Below are 22,144 nucleotides of genomic sequence, written 5' to 3' on the forward strand. Positions count from 1 at the left end.
CCATCTCCACGTCCAGAACCCAGTCCAGGCTGTGCTTTGTCTTGGCGGAAACTGCCTGGTCTCCCTCCAGCTGCCCCTCCCAACTCAAGCGGCCGGCCAAGCATCAGAAATCAGAGAGTGTGACCTCCCCGTCTAAAATCCTGCGATGGCTTTCCCTGAGCTTAGAACAAAACCAACTCCCTCCCGAGGCTGCAGGGCTAGCACCACATGGCCCTGTCCCCTCTGCTCTCACGGCCTCACACACTCTAGCCACGTCATGTTAAGCTCTTAGAAGGCATCACCCGTGAGTTGAAGGCAGGGCCTTTGCACCTGCGGTTCCCCTGCCGGAAACGCACCTCCGCCTGCTCCGGCTCCCCCTTCCGCCTGCAAAGCTTCTTCCTCGGGGGGCTTCCCCCACCACCTGGGGCCTGGTGTCAGGTCGCCCCTCCCAGCCACCCTCCCTATAGCCCCCTCGGTTTGTCACCTTCCCAGCACCTTGAGTCACCTGTGGTGGTTTGTTTTGTTTATTCCCATCTCCCTGCTAGACCGTAAACCCCGTGGGGCTCTTGGATCTGAAGCACCTGGCTGTGTTGGACACACAGTAGGTACCTGTTATAGATTGAATTGTGTCCCCCAAAAAGATATATGGAAGTTCTATCTATCCTGGTGCCTGTGACTGTGACCTGATATGGAAACAGGGTCTTTGCAGATGTGATTAAGATATAAATTAAGGGGCTTCCCTGGTGGTGCAGTGGTTGAGAGTCCGCCCGCTGATGGAGGGGACACGGGTTCGTGCCCTGGTCCGGGAGGATGCCGCGTGCCGCGGAGCGGCTGGGCCCGTGAGCCATGGCCGCTGAGCCTGCGCGTCCGGAGCCTGTGCTCCGCAACGGGAGAGGCCACAGCAGTGAGAGGCCTGCGTACCGCAAAAAAAAAAAAAAAAAAAAAAAGATATAAATTAAGATGAAGTGATACTGGAGTAGGGTGAGCCCTGAGTCCAGTACGACTGCTGTCCTTCTAAGAAGAAGAGATATGGGGAGAACACTCTATCGAGACAGAGGCACAGAGAGAAGACGGCCACGAGAAGACAGACGAAGGCATGGGATGACGCATCTACAGCCAGGGGATGCCAAAGATGCTGGCTTCCCCCAGCAGCTCGGAGAACAGATTCTCCCTGACAGGTTTTGGAAAGAGCATGGCCCTGCCACCACCTTGATTTCAGACTTCAAGCCCCCAGAACTGTAAGGCAATACATTTCTGTTGTTTTAAGCCCACCTGATCTGTGGTACTTGGTGACGGCAGCCCTAGGAGACTAACTAATACAAGTGCCCATTAAAAATATCCATTGAATGAATTAATACGACAGTGAGAAAACTCTCAGAAGGAAATCCTCCCCACTCAGCGAGAGAAAGGGGGGCGCTCGTTCTCCCCAGCACTGTTGGAAGGCATCACTGTCAGGGATTCCATCCCTAACTCACCCACCGGGGCCCCATATCTTCTGAGACCCCAGCCAAACCCAGGACCCCCCTGCTGCCCCCTCCCACCAGGGCTGGGGCCACACCTGGTAGGTGAGCAGCCCAGAGGTACCCAAAGGAGCCTGGACAAATGCCCCATGGGTCCCCCTGCCACACTTGGCAGTGGACACCCCCCCATATCCTCAGCACAGCTCTGCCCCCGCCCCATTCCTCAGCAGACGACAGTACGGTGCGTGTCCCATCTTTGGTGGGAGGGAGTGGTTCAGGAAGATTGGCAGGTTCGGTTAAAGGGTGTAAAATGCACCTAACAAAATCTCTGTCCTTAATGAGCTGGGAACATACATGTTGGGTTGAAAAAATAAAAAATAGAACACGAAACTGACTCTCCAAACGTTTGGGGATCACGGACCCCTTTGGCAATGGAATGAAAACTAAGGCCCTCACTCGGGCCGACCTCACACCCACATGATGCTTAGCATGTATTTCCGGGAGTCCAGGACCATTAAGGCCCACTCTCCTGAAAGCACACGGGCCCCATAGAAGGAACTCCAGGCCGTGCCCTGGGATCCTGGTGTTTTATTGACACAGTGGTGACCCTAGCACTTACTGCATGCTTACCACGGCCTGGCCACGGCTCTGAGCCTCTTCACGGGTTGTCTGATTTAAACTCCATGGTTATGGGACTTCCCTGGTGGTGCAGTGGTTGAGAATGCGCTTGCCAATGCAGGGGACGTGGGTTCGAGCCCTGGTCCGGGAAGATCCCACGTGCCGCGGAGCAGCTAAGCTCGTGAGCCACAGCTACTGAGTCTGTGCTCTAGAGCGCATGAGCCACAACTACTGAGCCTGCATGCCACAACTACTGAAGCCCGTGTGCCTAGAGCCCATGCTCCACAACACGAGAAGCCACCGCAACGAGAAGCCTGCACACCACAACGAAGAGTAGCCCCTGCTCGCTGCAACTAGAGAAAGCCCGTGCACAGCAACGAAGACCCAATGCAGCCAAAAATGAAACAAATAAACAAACTCCATGGTTATTATCTCCATTTTATGGAGGTGGGAAAGGAGCCACAGACAAGTTAAGAAACTTGCCCTGGGTCACACCTGAGCCAGGATTTGCACCTGGACAGTCTGACATGGAAGCCATCCACCTATTTCTTTTTCTTCTTGTGTGTGTGTGTGTTAAAATATAAATAACATAAAACTTACTATTTTGCCATTTTAAAGTGGATAGTTCAGTGACATTAAGTACATTCACGTTATTGTGCAACTACCATCAATATCCTTTTCTAGGAACTTCCCTGGTGGTCTAGTGGTTAGGACTCAGTGCTTTCACCACCGTGGCCAGGGGTCAATCCCTAGTCGGGGAACTAAGATCCTGCAAGCTGTGCAGCACAGCCAAAAATAAAATAAAATTAACAAACAAACAAATAAAAGCAATTACCTTTAAAAGATATCCTTTTCCATGGGGAGGGGGAAGGGTGAGCTGTGACAAAGTGAGAGAGAGGCATGGACATATATACACTACCAAATATAAAATAGATAGCTAGTGGGAAGCAACCGCATAGCACAGGGAGATCAGCTCAGTGGTTTGTGACCACCTAGAGGGGTGGGATAGGGAGGGTGGGAGGGAGGCAGACGCAAGAGGGAAGAGATATGGGAACATATGTATATGCATAACTGATTCACTTTGTTATAGAGCAGAAACCAACACACCATTGTAAAGCAATTATACCCCAATAAAGATGTTTAAATAAATAAATAAATAAATGATTTTGATCCGTTAAAAAAAAAAAAAAAAACCTTTCCAGAACACTTACATCATCCCAAACAGAAACTTTATACCCTCGAAGTAACTCTCCATTCCCCCCTCCCTCCCTCCAGCCCCTGGCAACCTTATCCTATTTTCCATCTCTACGAATTTGCCTATTCCTGGTGCCTTACCTATGTGGACTCACACAGTATTCGTCCTTTTGTGTCTGGTTTATATCATCCATGTTGTAGCAGGTGTCAGGATTTCCTTCCTTTTCAAGGCTGAATAATATTCCATGGTATGTAGAGACCACATTTTGTTACTCCATCATCAGTTGATGGACACTTGGGTTATTTCCACCTTTCCACTGTGCGAGTAATGCTGCTAGGAACATGGGTGCACAAATATCTATTCAAGTCTCTGCTTTCAGTTCTTTTGGGTGTATAACCCGGAGTGGAACTGCTGGATCATATGGGAATTCTATGTTTAATTTTTTGAGGAACCAAAACACTGTTTTCCACAGCAGCTGCGCCATTTTACATTCCTACCAATAGTGCACATGGGTTCGTATTTGTCCACATCCTTGCCAACACTCGTTGTTTTCTGTTTTTCTGACAGTAGTCACCCTAAGGGGGCACCTCCATCTATTTCTTAACCTCCAAGCCTCAGTTTCCTCATCCGCATACTGGGGACAAGGACTCTCAAGGGGCAGGACTCAATGAGGAAACACACAAATGGGACTTAGAATACCACATGGCCCGTAAGAACTGCTCGGCAATGACAGCTAATGTTCCTGAAGGGGGGAGCCCCACCCCCCAACCCCAGGTGGGGGTCACAGAGCTACAAGGGTCAGTGCAGGCAGAATAAAAACCACATGCTTCCCTTCTCACCCGTGTTCCCTGCGGATCAGCAACGGAAGAGACTAGACGGAGGGCGGGGCAAGTCCGTGCAGTAAGTGGAAAGGCCTCTGCTCTCTCTGATCCCCGCCCCCTCCCCCTCCCCCCCCCCCATGCACAAAGCCTGCTTCCCTCCTGCGTTTTCTATTCTTGTCCTAAGTTCCGTCTATCTTTAGTTACTGGGTGATCAATACGGCAGGACGTTTATGGAAGAAGACAAGAAGGCAAGAAAGGGGCAGGGGGTCAAGGGAGGAGAAAACCAGGCGGGTGCCGGCTGGCCCAGGGCCTTGGATGAGAAGCCAGACCCCAGCAGCATCTGGGAAAGCCAGTGGATTCTCACACCTACCAAATTTTAAAATGGTATCTGTAGTTCCTGTTCCCTTAATCAATGGTGTACAGATGAGGTGCACAGGACCTTCATCTGCTGCATGGGACCTCTCTCCGTCATCTCCCACCAACACCACCCTGCTTGGCTTGAATACCTCCAAGAACGGGGAACTCACTCTTCCTTTCCTGTCCTTGGCTGGCTAAGGCCCAGCTGGACTGGTTCCCTGGAGCCTCCAAGAGTTTTCTGGGTGGAGGATTTTGCCCTGGGGCAGGGCCTGAGGGTGAGAATAGGATGACCATTTCCCCTTCCCTCTGCCCCAGACCCAGAGTCAGCAGGCTGTTTACCCGGAGTTAGTCCAGATCCCAGGTGCCCGCCCTGCCAGAGGCCTGCAGAATACTGTGAGTGTAGCGGCTATGCTGTCACCACTGTGAGAAGACAGGCAGGTGTCAGAGCAGAGGGGGCACACTGACAGCTTGTGAGCTGCCTTGGGTTGCGGGTGTGTTTTGTTTTACCCGCACAGGATTTTCAGTAGGTGCCGGTATTTCAAAAAGCAAGTGACTTCACGTATATATCTGCTGTGTGCCTTCTCTCACAACATCAGAAGATGCGGCAACATCTGGTCAGCCTCTCTCCCTGACCTCTCCGGCCACCTAGCCAGAGGAATGGGACACTAGGGTAAGCTCTTCAAATATATCGTTTCACTGAAGCCTCACCCCAAGCTGGTGAGGTCGTTATCATATCTCCATTTTGCAGATGGGAAAACTGAGGCTTAGACAGGTTAAGGTGATCCAGCTAATCAGTGATGGAGGCAGGATTCAAACCCTGGTTGGTCTAATGATGCCAGCTTCTACCTGGGGGTTCCCAACTCTCCACTCCCTTGCGGAGATTTGTAAAGAATCTCTTCTGGACCTCGCCCCAAACTTATGGGATCCAGAGCTCTTAGCAGTGGGGCTGGGGAGCCCGTTGTTTTAAAATGCCCTCCTGAGGATTTCCCTGGTGGTCCAGTGGTTAAGAATCCACCTTCCAATGCAGGGGACGGGGGTTTGATCCCTGGTTGGGGAACTAAGATCCCACATGCCGTGGGGCAACCAAGTCTGCATGCCGCAACTAGAGAGAAGCCCACGCGCTGCAACGGAAGATCCCGCATGCCAGATCCCGCATGCGGCAACGAAGGACCCCACGTGCCGCAACTAAGACCCGACGCAGCCAAAAATAAAATAAATAAATATTTAAAAAATAAATAAATAAAGTAAAATGCTCTCCTGTATGAAGCTGGTTGGATGTGGGCCTGGCTGCCCTTGACCACTGTGTTGGGGGTGCAGGTGGGGGCCTTGTCTCTTCTCCAAGCACCGTCTCATTCCTCCTCAAATCCGGTGCCGCCCCGGACTTGCCAGTTAAAGCCAGCCGCTCTCCCAGCCCACACCTGAGTTTCCCTGTGTGTGGAAGGAGAAAATCGCTCCCGCCCCTTCCCAGCCTTCCAGGAATGGGAGCAACTTAATGGGCGGGACCCCCTCTTCTCTTTATCTCAGACCCAGAGTAAGCAGGACTGGCAAAGCTGTTTTGCCTGGTCCTGAAGGGAGGGGAGGCCAGTGGTGGGCCGGGACCTCCAGGTGCTGGAAGCTACTTTGCTCCCTGCACCGCTGCCCCGTGGGGCTGCGGTTTGCTCTCCTTCTTCCTCTCACCCCCTGATTTGTACCAGGTCCTCACCCCCAGGGGCCTGGGCTTCTCCATCTGCTCCATTCTCCTCCCCCAGAGCCAGGTGCTTGCTGGCTGGAAATAGCTGACATGAGGGACAGGGCTGGAAGCATCCATGGTATCAAAGACCTTTAGATTCCATAGAGAGATGGACTTGAGCTTGGGCACACTAGGGTTGGACCTTGACTGTTTGGTGGTCAGTTTCTCTGTGTGATCTACTTATGTCCCCTGACCTCGGCCTCCTTATCTAAAAACACGAGGTGGAGGGGAATGTCGTCCCCGTGGGAAAGGCTCTATGGGGCGGAGATCAGGTCCGGCTTGCTCAATGCTCCAGCTTGTGGGGTCTTAGAGATTTAATAACCTTGTGGGAAGTGAATGACTATTGATTAACTAAGATGCATGTGAGCCCTGAGCTCACTGCTCAGCAGGAAAGGAGCCCATAGCAAACACTCAATAAGTATCAGCTACTATTGTTAGCAGGCCACAGGGGGAGGCACGGTGTAACTCTGGGTCATGAAATTCTGAGCAAATACCAGAACAGGTTCAGTCTGAAATCCCAGCACCCGAGAGCGCGGGGATCCTCAGGTCACTACCAAGGGCATCCCCTGGGTGGGCCCACGGGCACCTTCGCCACCCCATCCTGCCTCTCTGGCCTCTCTGGCTCCCAGGCGCAGCTGGACTTTCCCACCTGGAATTTAAAAAGGAAAAGTAGAGGAAGTCACAGCCCGTTGCTGAAGCATCTGACCAGATCTAATTAATCGATTAGCCAAGCTGCCACTTTCCTGCCAACCAGCCGCCTGAAGAGTACTTACTTTATCTGTGAATTGATTGCGTGCTTTCACCACCACTACAGCTAATCCCCACCACCCACAGAGGCTGGGTGCCGGCGGCAGGAGCTGGGAGCTGCCGGGCAGGGACCGCCCTGCCACGTTGCCAGGGAGGCACGGGCTCCAGGCAGCCCCAGGCCTCAGGTTACAGACAGGAAACTGAGGTCCAGAGAGGGGAGCAGAGGGGCGGGGCTGGAACCCAGCTCACCTGACCCCCAGGTCACCTGGCACCAGAACAGCCCTCTTGATCTAGATGAGGCTGAAAAGCTGAGACTCTTTCCTGCCCCCCCGCCGCTGTCCCTCTGTCCCTTCCCAAATACGATCTGCCCCACTTTTGCATCTCAGAGTCCCTCCTAAGAGAAAAATGACCTTTATCCCTGGCTGAGGTGTAAGGGGCACTACAGGTCCTAGCTGTCACCATCCAGCGCAGACCCTGCAGCCGGCCTGGACCTTAGGACCCTGCACGAGCCGCCTAATGAAGGGGCAGGCGGGCCCTTGATTAGACGCCTGAAGATGAGGAACACCCCCATAGCAGCCCAAGGAGGTCAGAAAAGGGGCCACAGCCCCCAGAAGGGGTGGGGATCTTGTTCCTACCTCCGGACTGCTAAGCTGTTGGGTCGGTGGATGGGAGGGTCTTAAGAGAACCAGACCATCGCATCCCCAGGGCTGGCAGAGGTCACCAAGATGGCCCACGGCCCAAAGCCTGCACACGGATCTGAGAAGCAGGAGCAGGACATTGATCCTTGACTCCCCGTTACCGCAACAACTGCCACGTATCAGGCGGTCTCCAGACCATTCCTGGTTTAAAATAGCCTGCCCCCTGGGCTTCCCTGGTGGCGCAGTGGCTGAGAGTCCGCCTGCCGATGCAGGGGACACGGGTTCGTGCCCCGGTCCGGGAAGATCCCACATGCCGCGGAGCGGCTGGGCCCGCGAGCCATGGCCGCTGAGCCTGCGCGTCCGGAGCCTGTGCTCCGCAACGGAAGAGGCCACAGCAGTGAGAGGCCCGCGTACCGCAAAAAAAAAAAAATAAAAATAAATAAATAATAAAATAGCCTGCCCCAAGTGCGGGTGGGCTAGGAGTCACGGGTGTCAGAACCACAGGCCCCTGCATGTGCACCTGCCTCACTGCCACCTGCTGGCCTTGAACTGACCCCACCTCATGAATCGCTTGCCTTTGCCTTGGCCCACCTGGAATCCACACAGAGTCAAAGGAAAATAAAATGCAGACACAGCGGAAAACCAAAACCCCACACCGCCCCTGCCCACCCCTACTCCGCAGGTGTGACCACAGTGAGACGTTAGTACACAAGCTTCTAGCCTTTCCCCACATCCACGATGCTCCCGGGCCCGAAAGGGCTTCTTTCCAATGTCAACGTCAACAGAGAAATCATGTGTGTGGGCATATTACATATTTTACAAAAATGGGATTATACTATACACGCCATGCAGCAAACTGGTTTTTGCACTCATCAGTAATTATATACTCGGGCAGTCTGCAGAGCCTGTCGTGGAAAGCTGCCCAAGGTATGTTGTCCCAGCTGGGTTCTGGGTCAGCCCCTGCCCAAACTGGCCTAAGCCATGCTCCTGGCCCTAATTGTGCCCCAACACCCTTGGGTCTCAACTTGGTCCTTCCTCAACCTGCCCCAGCTCTCGGACGCCATTATTTTGAACACTATGTATTTTATTCAATAAACACTTTTTTAGCATGCGTGACGTGCTAAACCCACAGTCGTTTAAACTACGATGTAATAAACACAAGCTCACAGTAGTTCTGAGTATCTCATCAACTCGAACTCAATTAGCTTACCACGATGCAATGAGACAAGCATGTTCGTTATCATCCCTGTTCTACGGACGGGGAAACTGAGGCGCGGAGAGGTCCTCGTCTGGAGGCTCACAGCCCGTCGCCGGCAGAGCCGGGAATTCACCCCAGGCCATCTGGCCCCAGAATGCCTACTCCGACTGCCACAGCAGCGGTTCTCGAACGTGCGTGTATCCGAACCCTCCAGAGAGCTTATTAAAACACAGACTGCTGGGCCTCACCCCTGGGATTTACGGTATTTACGGTACAGCAGGCCTGGCACGGGGCCCGAGAATTTGCATTTCTAACGAGTTTCCAAGTGACGGTAATGCTGCTGGTCCAGGAACCACACTTAGAGAGCTCCTGTGTTACATGCTGCTGCCCCTTATGATTGACCCCTTGGTTACCCGCGATGCCCTCCGCCCCCCCGCAAGCCTCGCTCTTGAGTGCAGACCAGGGTGTTATATCCGTGGCTTGGGATAAACGCCTTGCCCCTACTGACCAGCAGGTCATCTGTCGAATGAACAGATGATCTGGGACAGCGTGCGACCATTTTATCATCTGCAATCTACAGAGTTCCTGGGAATCAAAGGCTGTTTTTTACCTCCTATGATGGTCTTTTGCCTCCCCCCAAAGTGTCCACAAAACATCTTCTTCTCCAAAGCTGTGAGTAAAGGACTAACTCGGCAGGGTTGGGTTGTCCACACGCTACAGAGTCCAGAGAAAAGTCTGGCCCTTAACTAGCTCCTGGGAGGAGTTTATGAGCCTTGGAATGTCCTGCCTAATAAGAGTCTTTGTTTATCTGGGGCCTGGGGCCACTCCAGATAATTGACACTAATGATGTGATTTATGATGGCGGCCTGGGGCCATGCAGTATCAGCATGACCTGTGGGTCAAGGAATTGGGGCCCAAGGTCAACCACGTGGGCAGTCAGCCACGGCTACATAACCAATGCCCAATAAAACCCCCGGATACCCAGGCTCAGGCAAGCTCCCGTGGCTGGCGCTACTCCGCACGCGCTGTCACCGTTGCTGCACTGGGAGAGGATGACCGGAAGCTCGCGCTGCTCTCTCCCAGAGCCTGCCCTCTGAACCTTTCTCTGTTGCTGATTGTAATCTCTATCCTTTCATTGTAACCACAGCAACTGTGGGTATAACAGCTTTGCTAGGCTCTGTGAGTCCTTCTAGCAAATCCTGGAGCCTGAAGGCAGTCTCGGGCACCCCCCAGACACAAGTGCCCATTCATTGAGTCCATGGCCAGTTACATTGTACCTCCCGAGCACCAGGCTTTAGCTCAAACCCCACCCACACTGCCCAGGTCTGCTCAGCTCCACCCATCCTCTCCAGACCTCCCAGCCCTGTGGCTAGAGGTAGCCTGGGCCCTACGGAGGACATTCATCATCCAGCATTCACCTCCCTCCATGGAAAATCGCAGGTAGCCCCTTTGATGCAACACCAGGTAATGTCCCAGGTATCACGTAACATCCTAGGCCTCAGGTAACATTCCAGGTATCTGGTAATATCCCGGCAAGCAGGTAACATCCTGGGTACCAGGTCACCCCCGGGCCTTACCTGCCCATGACCTCGATGTTGGAGATGGCGTAGAAGTACTTGTAGAGGTTCTCGCGCTGCACATACGTGCCGCCCAGCGCCGGGCGCAGCAGCCGCATGCGCAGGTCGGTGAGGGTGAAGAATTCCTTGAGGCCCTTGGCGCTCTCCAGCCGCGTGTACAAGTTGTCCATGTTGCGCAGGTTGGGGCCGGCGAAGATGGCGAAGCGGTCCCGCACCTCGAAGCGCACGTGCTTCTCCTTCTTGGAGCCGGCCCAGCGCGAGTACTCCTCCGTGCACAGCACCCGGTGGGCACCCGATGCCGACAGGTCGCGGGCGCGGCGGGCGGGCATGCCGAAGGCCTCCATGCAGTCCTCTGCGTAGAACTGGTAGGGCTGCCACGTGCGCCCGTTGTCCAGCGACTTCTCCAGGACCATGGCGGTGGGCCGGCCGTACTCGAACGTCACCACCACGTCGTCCGTCAGCTCCAGGCTCTTGTTCCACGACAGGGTGATGTTGGCCTCCAGCGGGCTGGGGTAGCGGCTCCAGGGGACGCTCTGCCAGTAGGTGGCCAGGCCCTCATCCTCCCTGTCCAACATGAGCCGGGGCGGGTGAGCCAGGTCCGGGTTGGAGGCGTCACACTCGTTGCTGCACAGGTAGGGGTTCTCCTGCGGGTGGGGAGAAGACCAGGCTGGATGCTGACTGTTCTGGGGGGCCCGGGAGCTTGTCCCAGCCCAGCCCCGGTGTCTGCCCAGAGGTCTCAGAGCCTGTGCTCCGACGTCCGGGCACCAGGAAGCCTCTCTCTTCCAAAGCCCATAAAGACACGCAGCTCTATTGCCTCCCAAGAAAACATTCGTTCCTACTCTAAGCTCAGACAATCAAGAAGGGCGGGAGCTAGTCACTGCTCTGAGACCCTCCATGGCTCCCCACTGCCCGGAGGATAAAGCCCTACCGCTGTACCTCATTGACTCTGACCTCCTCCCACCATATCTGGAGCCACTGTTCCTGGCCTCCCACCTGAGCACTCCTGTCCTCCAAGCCTCCCTTGTCTGTGCCTCTGAGCCTTTGCAGATGGCATCCCCTCTCCTTGACATGCCCTTCCACTCTCTGTCTGCCTCCAGATTCCTACTCACACTTTTTTTGTCATCTTTATTGGAGTATAATGGCTTTACAATGGTGTGTTAGTTTCTGCTGTATAACCAAGTCAATCAGCCATATGCATACACATGTCCCCATATCCCCTCCGTCTTGAACCTCCCTCCCACCCTCCCTATCCCACCTCTCTAGGTCATTGCAAAGCGCCGAGCTGACCTCCCTGTGCTATGCGGCTGCTTCCCACTAGCTGTTTTACATTTGGTAGTGTATATATGTCCATGCCACTCTCTCACTTCGTCCCAGCTTACCCTTCCCCCTCCCCGTGCCCTCAAGTCTATTCTCTACGTCTGCCTCTTCATTCCTGCCCTTCCCCTAGGTTCTTCAGCACCATTTTTTTTAGATTCCATACATATGTGTTAGCATACGGTATTTGTTTCTCTCTTTCTGACTTACTTCACTCTGTATGACAGTCTCTAGGTCCATCCACCTCACTACAGATAGCTCTATTTTGTTTCTTTTTATGGCTGAGTAATGTTCCATTGTATATATGTGCCACATCTTCTTTATCCATTCATCTGTGGATGGACATTTGACTCTTGAAACATCTCCTACACAGAGACGCCTTCTCGACCCTTCAGACAATACAATTAGTAGCAACAGGAGGGGCAGTGGAAGAAGTCCACCTGGTGCCCAGCACATTATCTCATTTCTCTCCTGTTCAGTAACTAGCTAACCACCAATGCTCACAGTGTGGGAGTGTCAACTCCATGCTCGGGATGAAGCAACCCGGGCTTTGGAAGGTGGTGGCCCTTGCCCGAGGCCCTGCTAGGAAGAGCTGGGGGCCGCACTGTGGCCTGTCTGTCACTGGGGCCTGCTCTCTGTCCCCACAGCATGCGTGTCTGCCTCACGCACAGCCCGGGTTCCTCTCAAGGGGGTGCGTCCTGTGGCAGTCCTTTCCTCGGCACGTGCCTGGCTGGCCCAGTGGGGGACACTGGCTGGGTAAGGCAGGGCACGGCCCCCACATGCTTCCTCTCCCCTCACCCCTGCCTCCAAAAGCTGGGCAGCCCACTCCCTGGCCCAGCGGGCTCCAGCTGGGGCTTCCCTCCTCCGCAGTTCAAATCCATCCCCCGGGTCTGGTCTGCCGTGTGAACTCACCCAGAGGCCTGAAAATATCACTAACGTGGTGGTTGCCGGGGGTTGGAGGGATGAATAGTGGGGAGCCCAGGGAATTTTTAGGGCAGTGAAGCCATCTTGTATGACACTGTCATGCTGGATAAATGACATGGTACATTTGTGCAAAGCCAGGAGGGAGGCCTACTGTCAACGTGGGCTTGCGTTAATAACGACACATCCATGTAACAAAGGTAGCACGCTAATGCAAGCTGTGGATAATGGGGCAGCTGTGTGGGGAACGGGTCTTAGGGGCTCTCTGGACTGTCTGCTCCATTTTCGGTAAACCTAAGACTGCTCTAAAAAATAAAGGCTATTAATTAATAGGAAACACCGTCACTGAGAACCACACGCGCCCGGACCAATTGCAGCTCCTTTGATGAATATTTCAGGACCCTGGTTTGCTCAGACAAAAGCGGCTTCGATCTGAGTTAAAGCGTCACATTCTAAAAGGAGGCATTCGGCTCCCAGTGGCCGTGGGCGCCTTGTCTCCCGAGGGGCCGAGCCGGCATCACCGCAGCGACCCTGGGCCATCACCTTTGAAGCCTGTTAGTGGAGGACCAGCTCCTAGGCCACCCAGGGATCCTCAGCGGGCAGCTTGGCTCTGGGGTTTACTGAGGCAGGTCCCACCAAAATAGCTCTGTCCTGGGTCCCCTGTGGTACCACTATCCACCCCACCTGGCCAGACCTGCTGATTCCCAGGACCCGGAAAACTTGGGGTGGAAGGGGTACAGCATTGAGTCCACCCCCCTCACTGAGCAAATGGGGAAACCGAGGCCCAGGGTGGGGCAGGACTGGCCCAGGACTCCCTGAGGGTGGGAGGGGTTTGAGGACGAGCCTGCTTGTGTCCTGGACGACCTCAGAGGTGTTCTGGAACTCTAGGGACCTCACGCACAACATGGCAGGGAGAGGGGCCTGGCTCGGCCCGTGGGGGTCCAAGCTTCCCCGCACTCCAGCTGGTGCTCTTGTGACGTCGCCCGGAACGGGGAGAGGCTGAAAGGCCCCATGGGGATGGCTCAGTGGCTTGTAGAGTCCAGGCCTGGTGATGAAAGGGGGGCAGGCCTGCCTGTGGGGGACAGCCCGCTCCCCAGGCCCTCAGCTGGCTCAGAGCTCACACCTGGACACTGGGGACCGGAAGACACAGTTTGCACCCAAGTGGGCATCCTCCCCTCCCCCGACCCAGCAATCATCCTCTTCCCACAGCTTCCCTTCTTCTACTGCCCCTGGCAACTTGTTATGGAGTATACTGTGCGCCTCCACCCCCCAAATTCATATGTTGAAGCCTGAACCCCCAGTACTTCTGAATGTGACTGTATTTGGAAATAGGGCCTTTAAAGGTGATTACATTAAAATGAGGCCCTTAGGGTGGGCCCTAATCCAATCTGACTGGTGTCCTTACAAGAAGGGAAAATTTGGATACACAGACCCCTGGGGCACGTGCACACAGAATGACCATGTGAAGAAGCAGCAACAGGGGCCCATGGGCAAGTCATGGAGAGAAGCCTCAGAAGAAACTAGCCTGCCTTGGTTTGCAAGGGTCAGACCTTGACCTTGGACTTCCAGCCTCCAGAACCTGAGAAAATAAATTTCTGTGGTTTAAGCCACGCAGGCCCTAGCAAACTAATACATGCCTCACCCCAAGTGAGCAAAGCGTGGGTCAGGGTGGGAGGAACGGCCAGACGCTCTCTCTGGGGCCCTCCTCTACCGGCCCGCTTCTCAATACGCTGGTACCAGGTGGCATCATGCTACTCTGCCCACCTGGAAAGCTATCCACCCAGCACTGAAGCTGGGCCTTTTCCCCGGCTGTCTTATCCCCTCTCACATCTGAGCTTGTGCCCCTGCAGCTGCTTTCCCTCCTCTGGGTTTTTAGAGCTTTCCCTATGTACTTCCTCCAGGAAGCCCTCCTTGCCTGATTCACTTTTGAACCCAGTTCCCTCGTCATTCATCACAGGATTGTTAGTGTGCTTATCTGGGACAGTGTAGTGAAGCCTCCCTATAGGGCTTGGACCTCAGTGACCAGTCACTAAGTTACAGTTATTTGGTCATCCTATTAATTAGTTATTAATAGAATGATAATTAGATTAATAGTCATAGACCTCATATGGAATGTTGATATTATTCCTGTCAACCCCCAGCTGCTGTGAAACACCTTACCTCTCCCCTGGTCCTTTTTTTTTTTTTGGCCACACCGCGTGGCTTGTGGGACCCTAGTTCCCCGACCAGGGATTGAACCTGGGCCCTCCGCAGTGAGAGTGTGGAGTCCTAACCACTGGACCTCCAGGGAAGTCCCTCCTCTGGTCCTTCTCCATCCCCCTGCCTACGTTCCCTCACCTGCCCAGCCTCCTGTGGTCCCCATGGCGGGATATTGGATCCCTCACGCCCCCCCCCACCCCTGCGCCCGGCCTGTCTGTCATCAGGAAGACTGACACAGCCAGCTCTGCAGAGGGACGGGGGGCTCCAACCTGGCTGCCCTAGCCTGCAGGGCTCACTGCCCCCCCCGCCCCCGCCCCGGCCTCAGCCCGGGAAGCAGATGGTCAGAAACTAATGAATCAGCCTGTGTATTTACCAGCTCTGCTCCTGCTGCGGAGTGAGCGGGCTTAATCAACAGCGAGCACAATAAATAAATCCCAAGCCATCGCCAACACAATTCCCTCTCTCCTATTTCTCTTTTTCTTCCACCGCCCTCCCACCCCAAGATCTCGGAATTCCATTTAACCGTTGAGGGGCCAGAGTGCCCCCGACTGAAGGCAGCTTCACGCCCACGGTCCTTCCCGAGCGCCACAGGCTCATACCCTCATTTTCCTCCTGTCCACTAGGGAGGATGCCGAGGAGGAAGCCTGGGGTGCGAAGGCCGTTTCACCTCCGAGCCCCGCACCCTGAGCGCTGCTGATCGCTGAGAGTGTGAGGGAGGGGACGGCAGGGGGGCCAGCGTTGGCAGGCCTCCTAGGTCTGCACATTTCTACTCTATGAGATCAGATTAACTAATCACCGTCAAGATAAAGTGGCCTAATACTGGGGAGAAAGAGCCAGGGATGTTTGGGGCACACCCCTAACTTCTCAGGATGACAGCAGGGCCAAACTTTGATATTATCAAAAGTTGTCATTGTTTCTTTAGACATTTCATGAATATCACCAAAACCAAAAAAATCATACTCCTGTTTAAAAACCTTAGGATGGGGGCTTCCCTGGTGGCGCAGTGGTTGAGAGTCCGCCTGCCGATGCAGGGGACACGGGTTCGTGCCCCGGTCCGGGAGGATCCTGCATGCCGCGGAGCGGCTGGGCCCGTGAGCCATGGCCGCTGAGCCTGTGTATCCGGAGCTTGTGCTCCGCAACGGGAGAGGCCACAACAGTGAGAGGCCCGCGTACCGCAAAAAAAAAAAAAAAAAACCTTAGGATGTTCTCTGGAAAAATGTAACACATCACGTTTTCCACTTAGGGGACTCGTGGGGTCCCATTTCCCCAGTTAGGAACCCCTGTTCTGGGGTCAAACAGTTAAGGAAACTGGTGTTGGGGTCTGAAAGCCTTGGCCTCAGTCTTGGCTCAACCCCTTGAGGCTGTGTGACCTTGAGCAAGTTGCTTTGCCTCTCTGAGTCTTTATTTTCTCATCCAATATCACATGAGATAATCTGTATGAAATGCCTAGGAAATGTCCTCAAATGGTAGCAATTATTATTAAATAGCAGCTTCACGTACACTAGGTCAAGGGTTTTCCCAGCAACCTTCCAGGGGAAGAAGTAAGGCTGACGGGCACCTGGCCCCTTCACGGCGAAGCCAGGAACTTCGCACACGACACTGACCACAGTGGGGACTGCTGGCTTGAAAGGGCGTGATGATCGTGACATTCACTGAATGCCAACCATGGGCCAGGGCGGGCTGGGCACTGCACATCCATCCCGGCCGCATCCTCCCGGCACCCCCAGGAGGTGGGGCATCTCCATTTCCCAGACAAGAAACCAAGTACTTGCCAGGCCTGCATCACTTCCTCTGGATCCTGTGGGACCCCAGCAAGGAAATCTTGGGGAAACCAAGCCCATCATATCTGCGGCTCACTTATCTCTACAGATACACAAAGGCAACTCACCTGCAAAGTGGGGCAGCACAGCTGGAGGGGTGAAGGCCGGGGTGCAGGGCGAGGGGAAGGCAGTCAGCCTGGGCACCAGCACGGCAGAGAACAGGGTGGGGACAAATCTCCTCCACAGACACTGAGCAGGAGTCACCTGGACCAACTGTTCTACAGAGAAACATTTCATACCAGGCTTTTCATTGAAGAGACCTTGCAACTGTCTCTTCAGTGCTTTTGCTTTTACGTTATTTTTTTGTGCAAAGGGTGCAGCTGGAGTCAGAGTCAGAGGCCAGGCTGTAAAGAGCAGAGACAAGCTACCAGCAAAAAATATCATTGAGGGTTTCCGTGGTGGCGCAGTGGTTGAGAATCTGCCTGCCAATGCAGGGGACACGGGCTCGAGCCCTGGTCCGGGAAGATCCCACATGCCGCGGAGCAACTAAGCCCGTGCACCACAACTACTGAGCCTGCGTGCCTAGAGCCCGCGAGCCACAAATACTGAGCCCGCGAGCCACAACCACTGAAGCCCACACGCCTAGAGCCCGTGCTCCGCAACAAGAGAAGCCACCGCATGAGAAGCCCGCACACCACAACGAAGAGTAGCCCCTGCTCGCCGCAACTAGAGAAAGCCCACGTGCAGCAACGAAGACCCAACGCAGCTGATAAATTAATTAATTAAGTTTTTAAAATGAAAAAGTTTACAAATATATATATCATCGAGTGGGAAAGCTGACTGTTAGCAGAGATGGAGGTAACCTGCCTGGGGGAAGTCCGGCTATCTGTCTTTCTGGGTCCTTAACCATGGAGAGCATGGACGGGGCAGTCACCGGAATTGTAAGCAAGTCTTAGGAGGAGGAATAAACAACTTCATGCAGACTGGCCTTGCCATCCAAACCTGTGTTGGGACAAAATCACACCACTGCCGGACACCGCCAGATCAGGTCCGGGTCTTTGCGGAGCAGCGGGCCACAGTGTGTCGGGAAGGGCTTTGCCCTCTGTAACTGGGAGGGCGGGTACAGGGCTCGGCCGCTCACTGGGCACTTGAGCAGTCGCTCCACTGCCGTGAGCCTTAGGTTCCCAACTGCAGGGGAAGTACTAGGAGGGCCGTGGCCGCCCCCCCCCGCCTCCTTCCCCCCTGCAGCCCAGACCTTGGCACTTTCTGGGGACTCAGGAAAGCTCTGTCCAGTGAATCAAAGTCCAGGGAGGCTGCGAATGCTGACTTCATGGGCGGTCCTGAGAATTGCACCAGGTGCCACGTGGCAAGCACTCTGGGTGGCCCGGGCTTGTGGACAAGGGATGTAGGGAGAGCATCTTGACTATCACCGGCCCCGTGGCCTGGGCCAAGCGCAAGGTCCACGGCCATGCTTAAGCCCTGCATATGCTTTATCCTGGAGGATGGGGTCCTTTTACTTACATTCTGCAAAGGAAGGGGACTGAGCAATGTCTCAAGGTCACGGGGCTCCGCGGTGGCCGAGGTGGGACAAGAAGCCAGGGCGCCGGGCTTGGACACAAGTCAGGAACTGTGCCCCTCACCCAGAGGGAAAGGCGGCTGGCGCCCCAGCCGTGCGCCACTCCCCAGAGGCTCGGGTGTCACCGAGGCGTGTGGGCGAACCCAGGGAACAGTTTAGCAGCTGACAAGATTTTTTTGAACCTGTCTGCCAAGTTGCTAGCTGAAGTCTCTTCCTCAGCCCCACCAACCTCAGCTGGGGCTGGGGCATCTGCGGGTGGGAGGCTGGAGGCGGGGGGCTGCCAGGGAGAGCCCTGGGCAAGGGGGGCTGGGCAAAGACTCGGAACACGGCCTTCCCCGGGGACCCTGGCGGGGCGCTTAGGGGAAGGCGGGGCAGCACAGCTCCGTCTTACGGAACAGGAGTTAGGCAGGAGCAACAGTGGGGGGAAGTCAACCCACAGAGGAGCTAGCCCCACCTCCGCCTTGGATGACGCTTCTAGAACTTCAGGGGGAAACTCTTTGGGCCTCGTGGCCGACCCATGAGATCATGGAGTTGGGATCCCGGAGACTGTCCCTGACCCCATGTGTGACCTTGGGTGGGGCCTTGCCCTGCCTGTGCCTCGGTTTCCCCATTCATGAAACGACTGAGCTCTGACTCTCACCTCCCCAAGTCCAAGTTCCTCGGCTGCCCACACCAGTTCGATGAAAGGATGCAGAGACACATCCCCATGCCCTCATCCCAGGGAGAAAGCCAGGGTGCCGGGGGAATTCTCCTTAACAAATTATTTCCTATTTATTGGTAAGAAAAGTTGCAGCGGGGATAAATTATTAACAAATCGGAAACGGAGATTCTGTTGGGAGCCGATTCTAATGCTAGCCGCGCTGAGGTCTCTAACTCTCTCCTCCCTCCCTCCCTCCCTCCCTCTGCTCCTCCCCCCGCCCCGCCCCCTTCTCCTTCTGCGGTTTCATTGATCCCTGGCCCGCCTCTAACTCCTCCCAACCCGATCCCCCAGGCCTCTCTCCCTTCCCTTTTTCTGGTTTCTTTCCGAGCAAAAGCCCTGGACAGCAGCAAGGTCACCCTTCCCTGCTCGTGAATCAGCAGAAACCGACCCTCATGTTATTTCGGGGCAGGAGCTGCAGCTGGCCAGGGAGGCTCCGCTTGTAATTTTCTGGTTTTGTTTCTCCTTGGAGCCGTTTCTTTCCAGCCTGGCCGTTACTCAGGCAGGGGAAGGTGTCTTCCCAGGGCTCATCCATCCTGACAATGACTCTCCAGAAGCCACAGTGATGTCCTCCCCACCCCCACCCCAGACCCTGATCCCGAGCCAGCCACCGTGGGCATCTCCTGGTCCAAGGTCTGCCTTGGACCCAGAGTCACGGGCCACCTCCTGAGCCTGGCCCGGCCAGGCCGTAACTTAGGAAACGCACTTCAGTTCTGCAGCTGCTTGGGGCAGCCCTCCACTCTGCTCCAGCCCCCCTTTCATGTCACCCCTGCCTACATTTACCTCCTTCCGGAACCTTCCGAGACTGAGACTGGCCTCTGGGACAGCAGCGGCCGGGTCTGGCTCATCCTTGCCACCCCGCACTCCCAGTAGTGATTTGCACAAAGTGGCATTTGATAAGTATTTCCAAACTCGGTGAGGATCCTTGACAGTTGTATCTAAGGATGGTATCTGTTGAGCAGTTATTCAACATGCCCTTTTCTTCCTTTTTTTTTTTTTTTAATATTTTGGCTCCACCGCGAGTCATGCGGGATCTTCTTTCCCCAACCGGGGATCGAAGCCGTGCCCCCTGCAGCGGAAGCGCAGAGTCCTAACCACTGAACTCCAGGGAAGTCCCAGTGCGCCCTTCCTAACGTGCCTCACTGGATCCCATTGCTCTGATGCGACTCAGAGAGGGTAAGCGACCCTCCCGGCATCACCCAGGGAGGACTGTGTGGTTACTGAGCGGAGTGGAAAGCAGCCGGCCCAGGTGCTGTTCTAGCAGCAGGGCAGGGACCCACTTCCTCAGTCCTCCTCGCCCTGACTCTGACTTCCCCGACAGACCCAGCTAGCCAGCCTTTCTGACCACCTGAGGCATAGGGCTGCCCCGGCGGACGAGCTGTCCAGGAGACGGACAAGGACACAACGCCAAACACTGCTTCCACCACTGCAGACCCAGAGAGGCTGTCCATCAGCTGAACAGCCAGAGAGGGTGGGGTGAGGTCTTGCCAAGACTCTGGCTAGACAAGGGTTAATCTCTCCAGGAACTCAAAATTGTATTCCTCAAAAAAAAAAAAAAAAAAAAAGGAAATATTTCACTCCGTCCTGGGCATATGCAGATTCTTGCCACAGCCAGATTTTTAGGAGTGTTTGGGGTGGGAAATTCTATCCCAGCTGAAGAGTGCCTGGGTTGATCCCTGTAGGACCACCCCCCCACGGGCACCTGCTGCACCCCAGCCCCTCACTGGGTACCACATAACTGATCAGATCCACGTGGGCATCTCTCTCAGACAAGGGATGGCAGCTCTTCATTTGCATACCTTCCACGACAGGGAGCTCATTACTATAAAAAGCAGATAGGCCAATCTGGACTGCTGGCTCCTTAGAAAGTTTGGCGATGTATTTGGACTCACACTCTGCACATTGCCTCTGCTCCAGGCCCCCTTTCTTCTACGTGTTTGTCCTCTTTTCTCTGGTTATGCTGTAAACATTTTCTAATTGATTAGAAAAAGGAGAGTGAGAGGCCGGATTAGCCCAAGCCCTCCTCTTCCCCCGTGCCAGGAGCTCAAACGCTTCCCCACCAGGGCCAGCGGGCAGGCTCAGCGTTCCTCCTCGCCCCGCCTCGCACGCAGACTCCACCTGTTCATCCGAGGACCCTCCTGCTTGGCGGCGGCCCTGGCCTCTCCCCATCCTCCTTGCCTGCCCACCCCACTCCCCATCCGAGGCTCGCCACCCAAACAGCTCAACGCTTTCGTGGAACACATTTAGAAAAAAAGTAAATAAAAGTAAATAGGGAGAGACAGAAGGACAAAAGGAAGAAGGAAAGAGAGAAAGAGAGAGAAATCGGGGCAGGGTGGGGAGAGGGGCGCAGAGAGGAAGAAAAGCTGCATTCAGAGAAGCTGGGTAAAGTGCATTATTGATTGAGGACTTAGAAAATGCTTAGAGAGTAGGAAAAGCGCCCTGCTCTTTAAAAGCTTGTACAAAGCAGAAGCTAGACACAGGAGCCTTCCCAAAGAGGGCCTGCTCTGCTGACATGAATATTTTATCACGGAGGAAAAAAAGCGGCTTGGAGGATGCAGTGCTGGGGGCGGGGGGCGGGGAGGCAGGGGGACGAGCAGCCCCCTCCGAGGGGCCTGGCTGGAGTACTCAGGGGAGCCGCCTTCCCCAGACCCCTGGGGCCTTTGCAGAGCCCCTCTCCTCCTCTCTGAGAGCTGCCCTTGGCTTTCTTGCTGAAGAGCAATGGGGCCTCGGTGGGTCCTGAAGGAGCCCCAAGGCTGGTGGGACCACCGGCTGAAAGGGGAGGGTCCAAGAGGGTTGATCCCGGCAGCCCCCTCCCCTGACAGTTGTCCTGTCCACCCCCTGCCGCCACCAACCCCTCCGGCCTCCCCGCCCCGACCTGCCACCAGGCACACTCTAGAAAGCAGCCGTGCGCTTCTGCACCCCAGAGCTGCACCCCAGAGCACCCTCTTCGGATAAATTCCAAACCCAAGCTGGTCCTGGCTCTGCCCACCTCGCCCACCTATCTCGCTTCTCATCTTGCCTTGCTTCCGTTTTTCTTTTTTAAACTTCCCTACTGAGTATTTTTCTTAGCACCAGACATTGAGATCGTGATTTTTCGTGTGAAATTTCCTTTCCTCTATTCACGACGATCCTAATAATTATTTTCAAAACGGAGAAGCCAAGGCACCGATAGGTTAGAAAACCTATTCAATGGCACTTTGCTGAGCAAAGGGCAGAACTGGTGTTAGAAGCTCCACAATATATGCTCTATAAGGAGCCCGCTATGCTACCCTACCTCAGCCCGTAGGGTCATTCCTTGGTTTAGGGAAGATGAAATGAACTTTTGTGCCACGGAGCCTACAAAACGTATACAAAATTC

The 22,144-nt window shown here is 54.8% G+C and overlaps 1 protein-coding gene across 2 annotated transcripts in view; it reads right to left on the reverse strand.

Annotated features, from left to right (window-relative positions):
* NTNG2 (netrin G2) overlaps window positions 1–22,144 on the reverse strand; it is a 72,986-nt gene that overhangs the window by 30,483 nt on the left and 20,359 nt on the right. For both annotated transcript variants that reach the window (XM_060153283.1, XM_060153282.1), the window contains exon 3: window positions 10,320–10,963. In XM_060153283.1, coding sequence (XP_060009266.1) covers window positions 10,320–10,963 — 644 coding nt within the window. The remainder of the gene's footprint in view (window positions 1–10,319; window positions 10,964–22,144) is intronic.

Source organism: Lagenorhynchus albirostris, chromosome 7, assembly GCF_949774975.1.
Source record: "Lagenorhynchus albirostris chromosome 7, mLagAlb1.1, whole genome shotgun sequence".
Lineage (NCBI taxonomy): Eukaryota > Metazoa > Chordata > Mammalia > Artiodactyla > Delphinidae > Lagenorhynchus > Lagenorhynchus albirostris.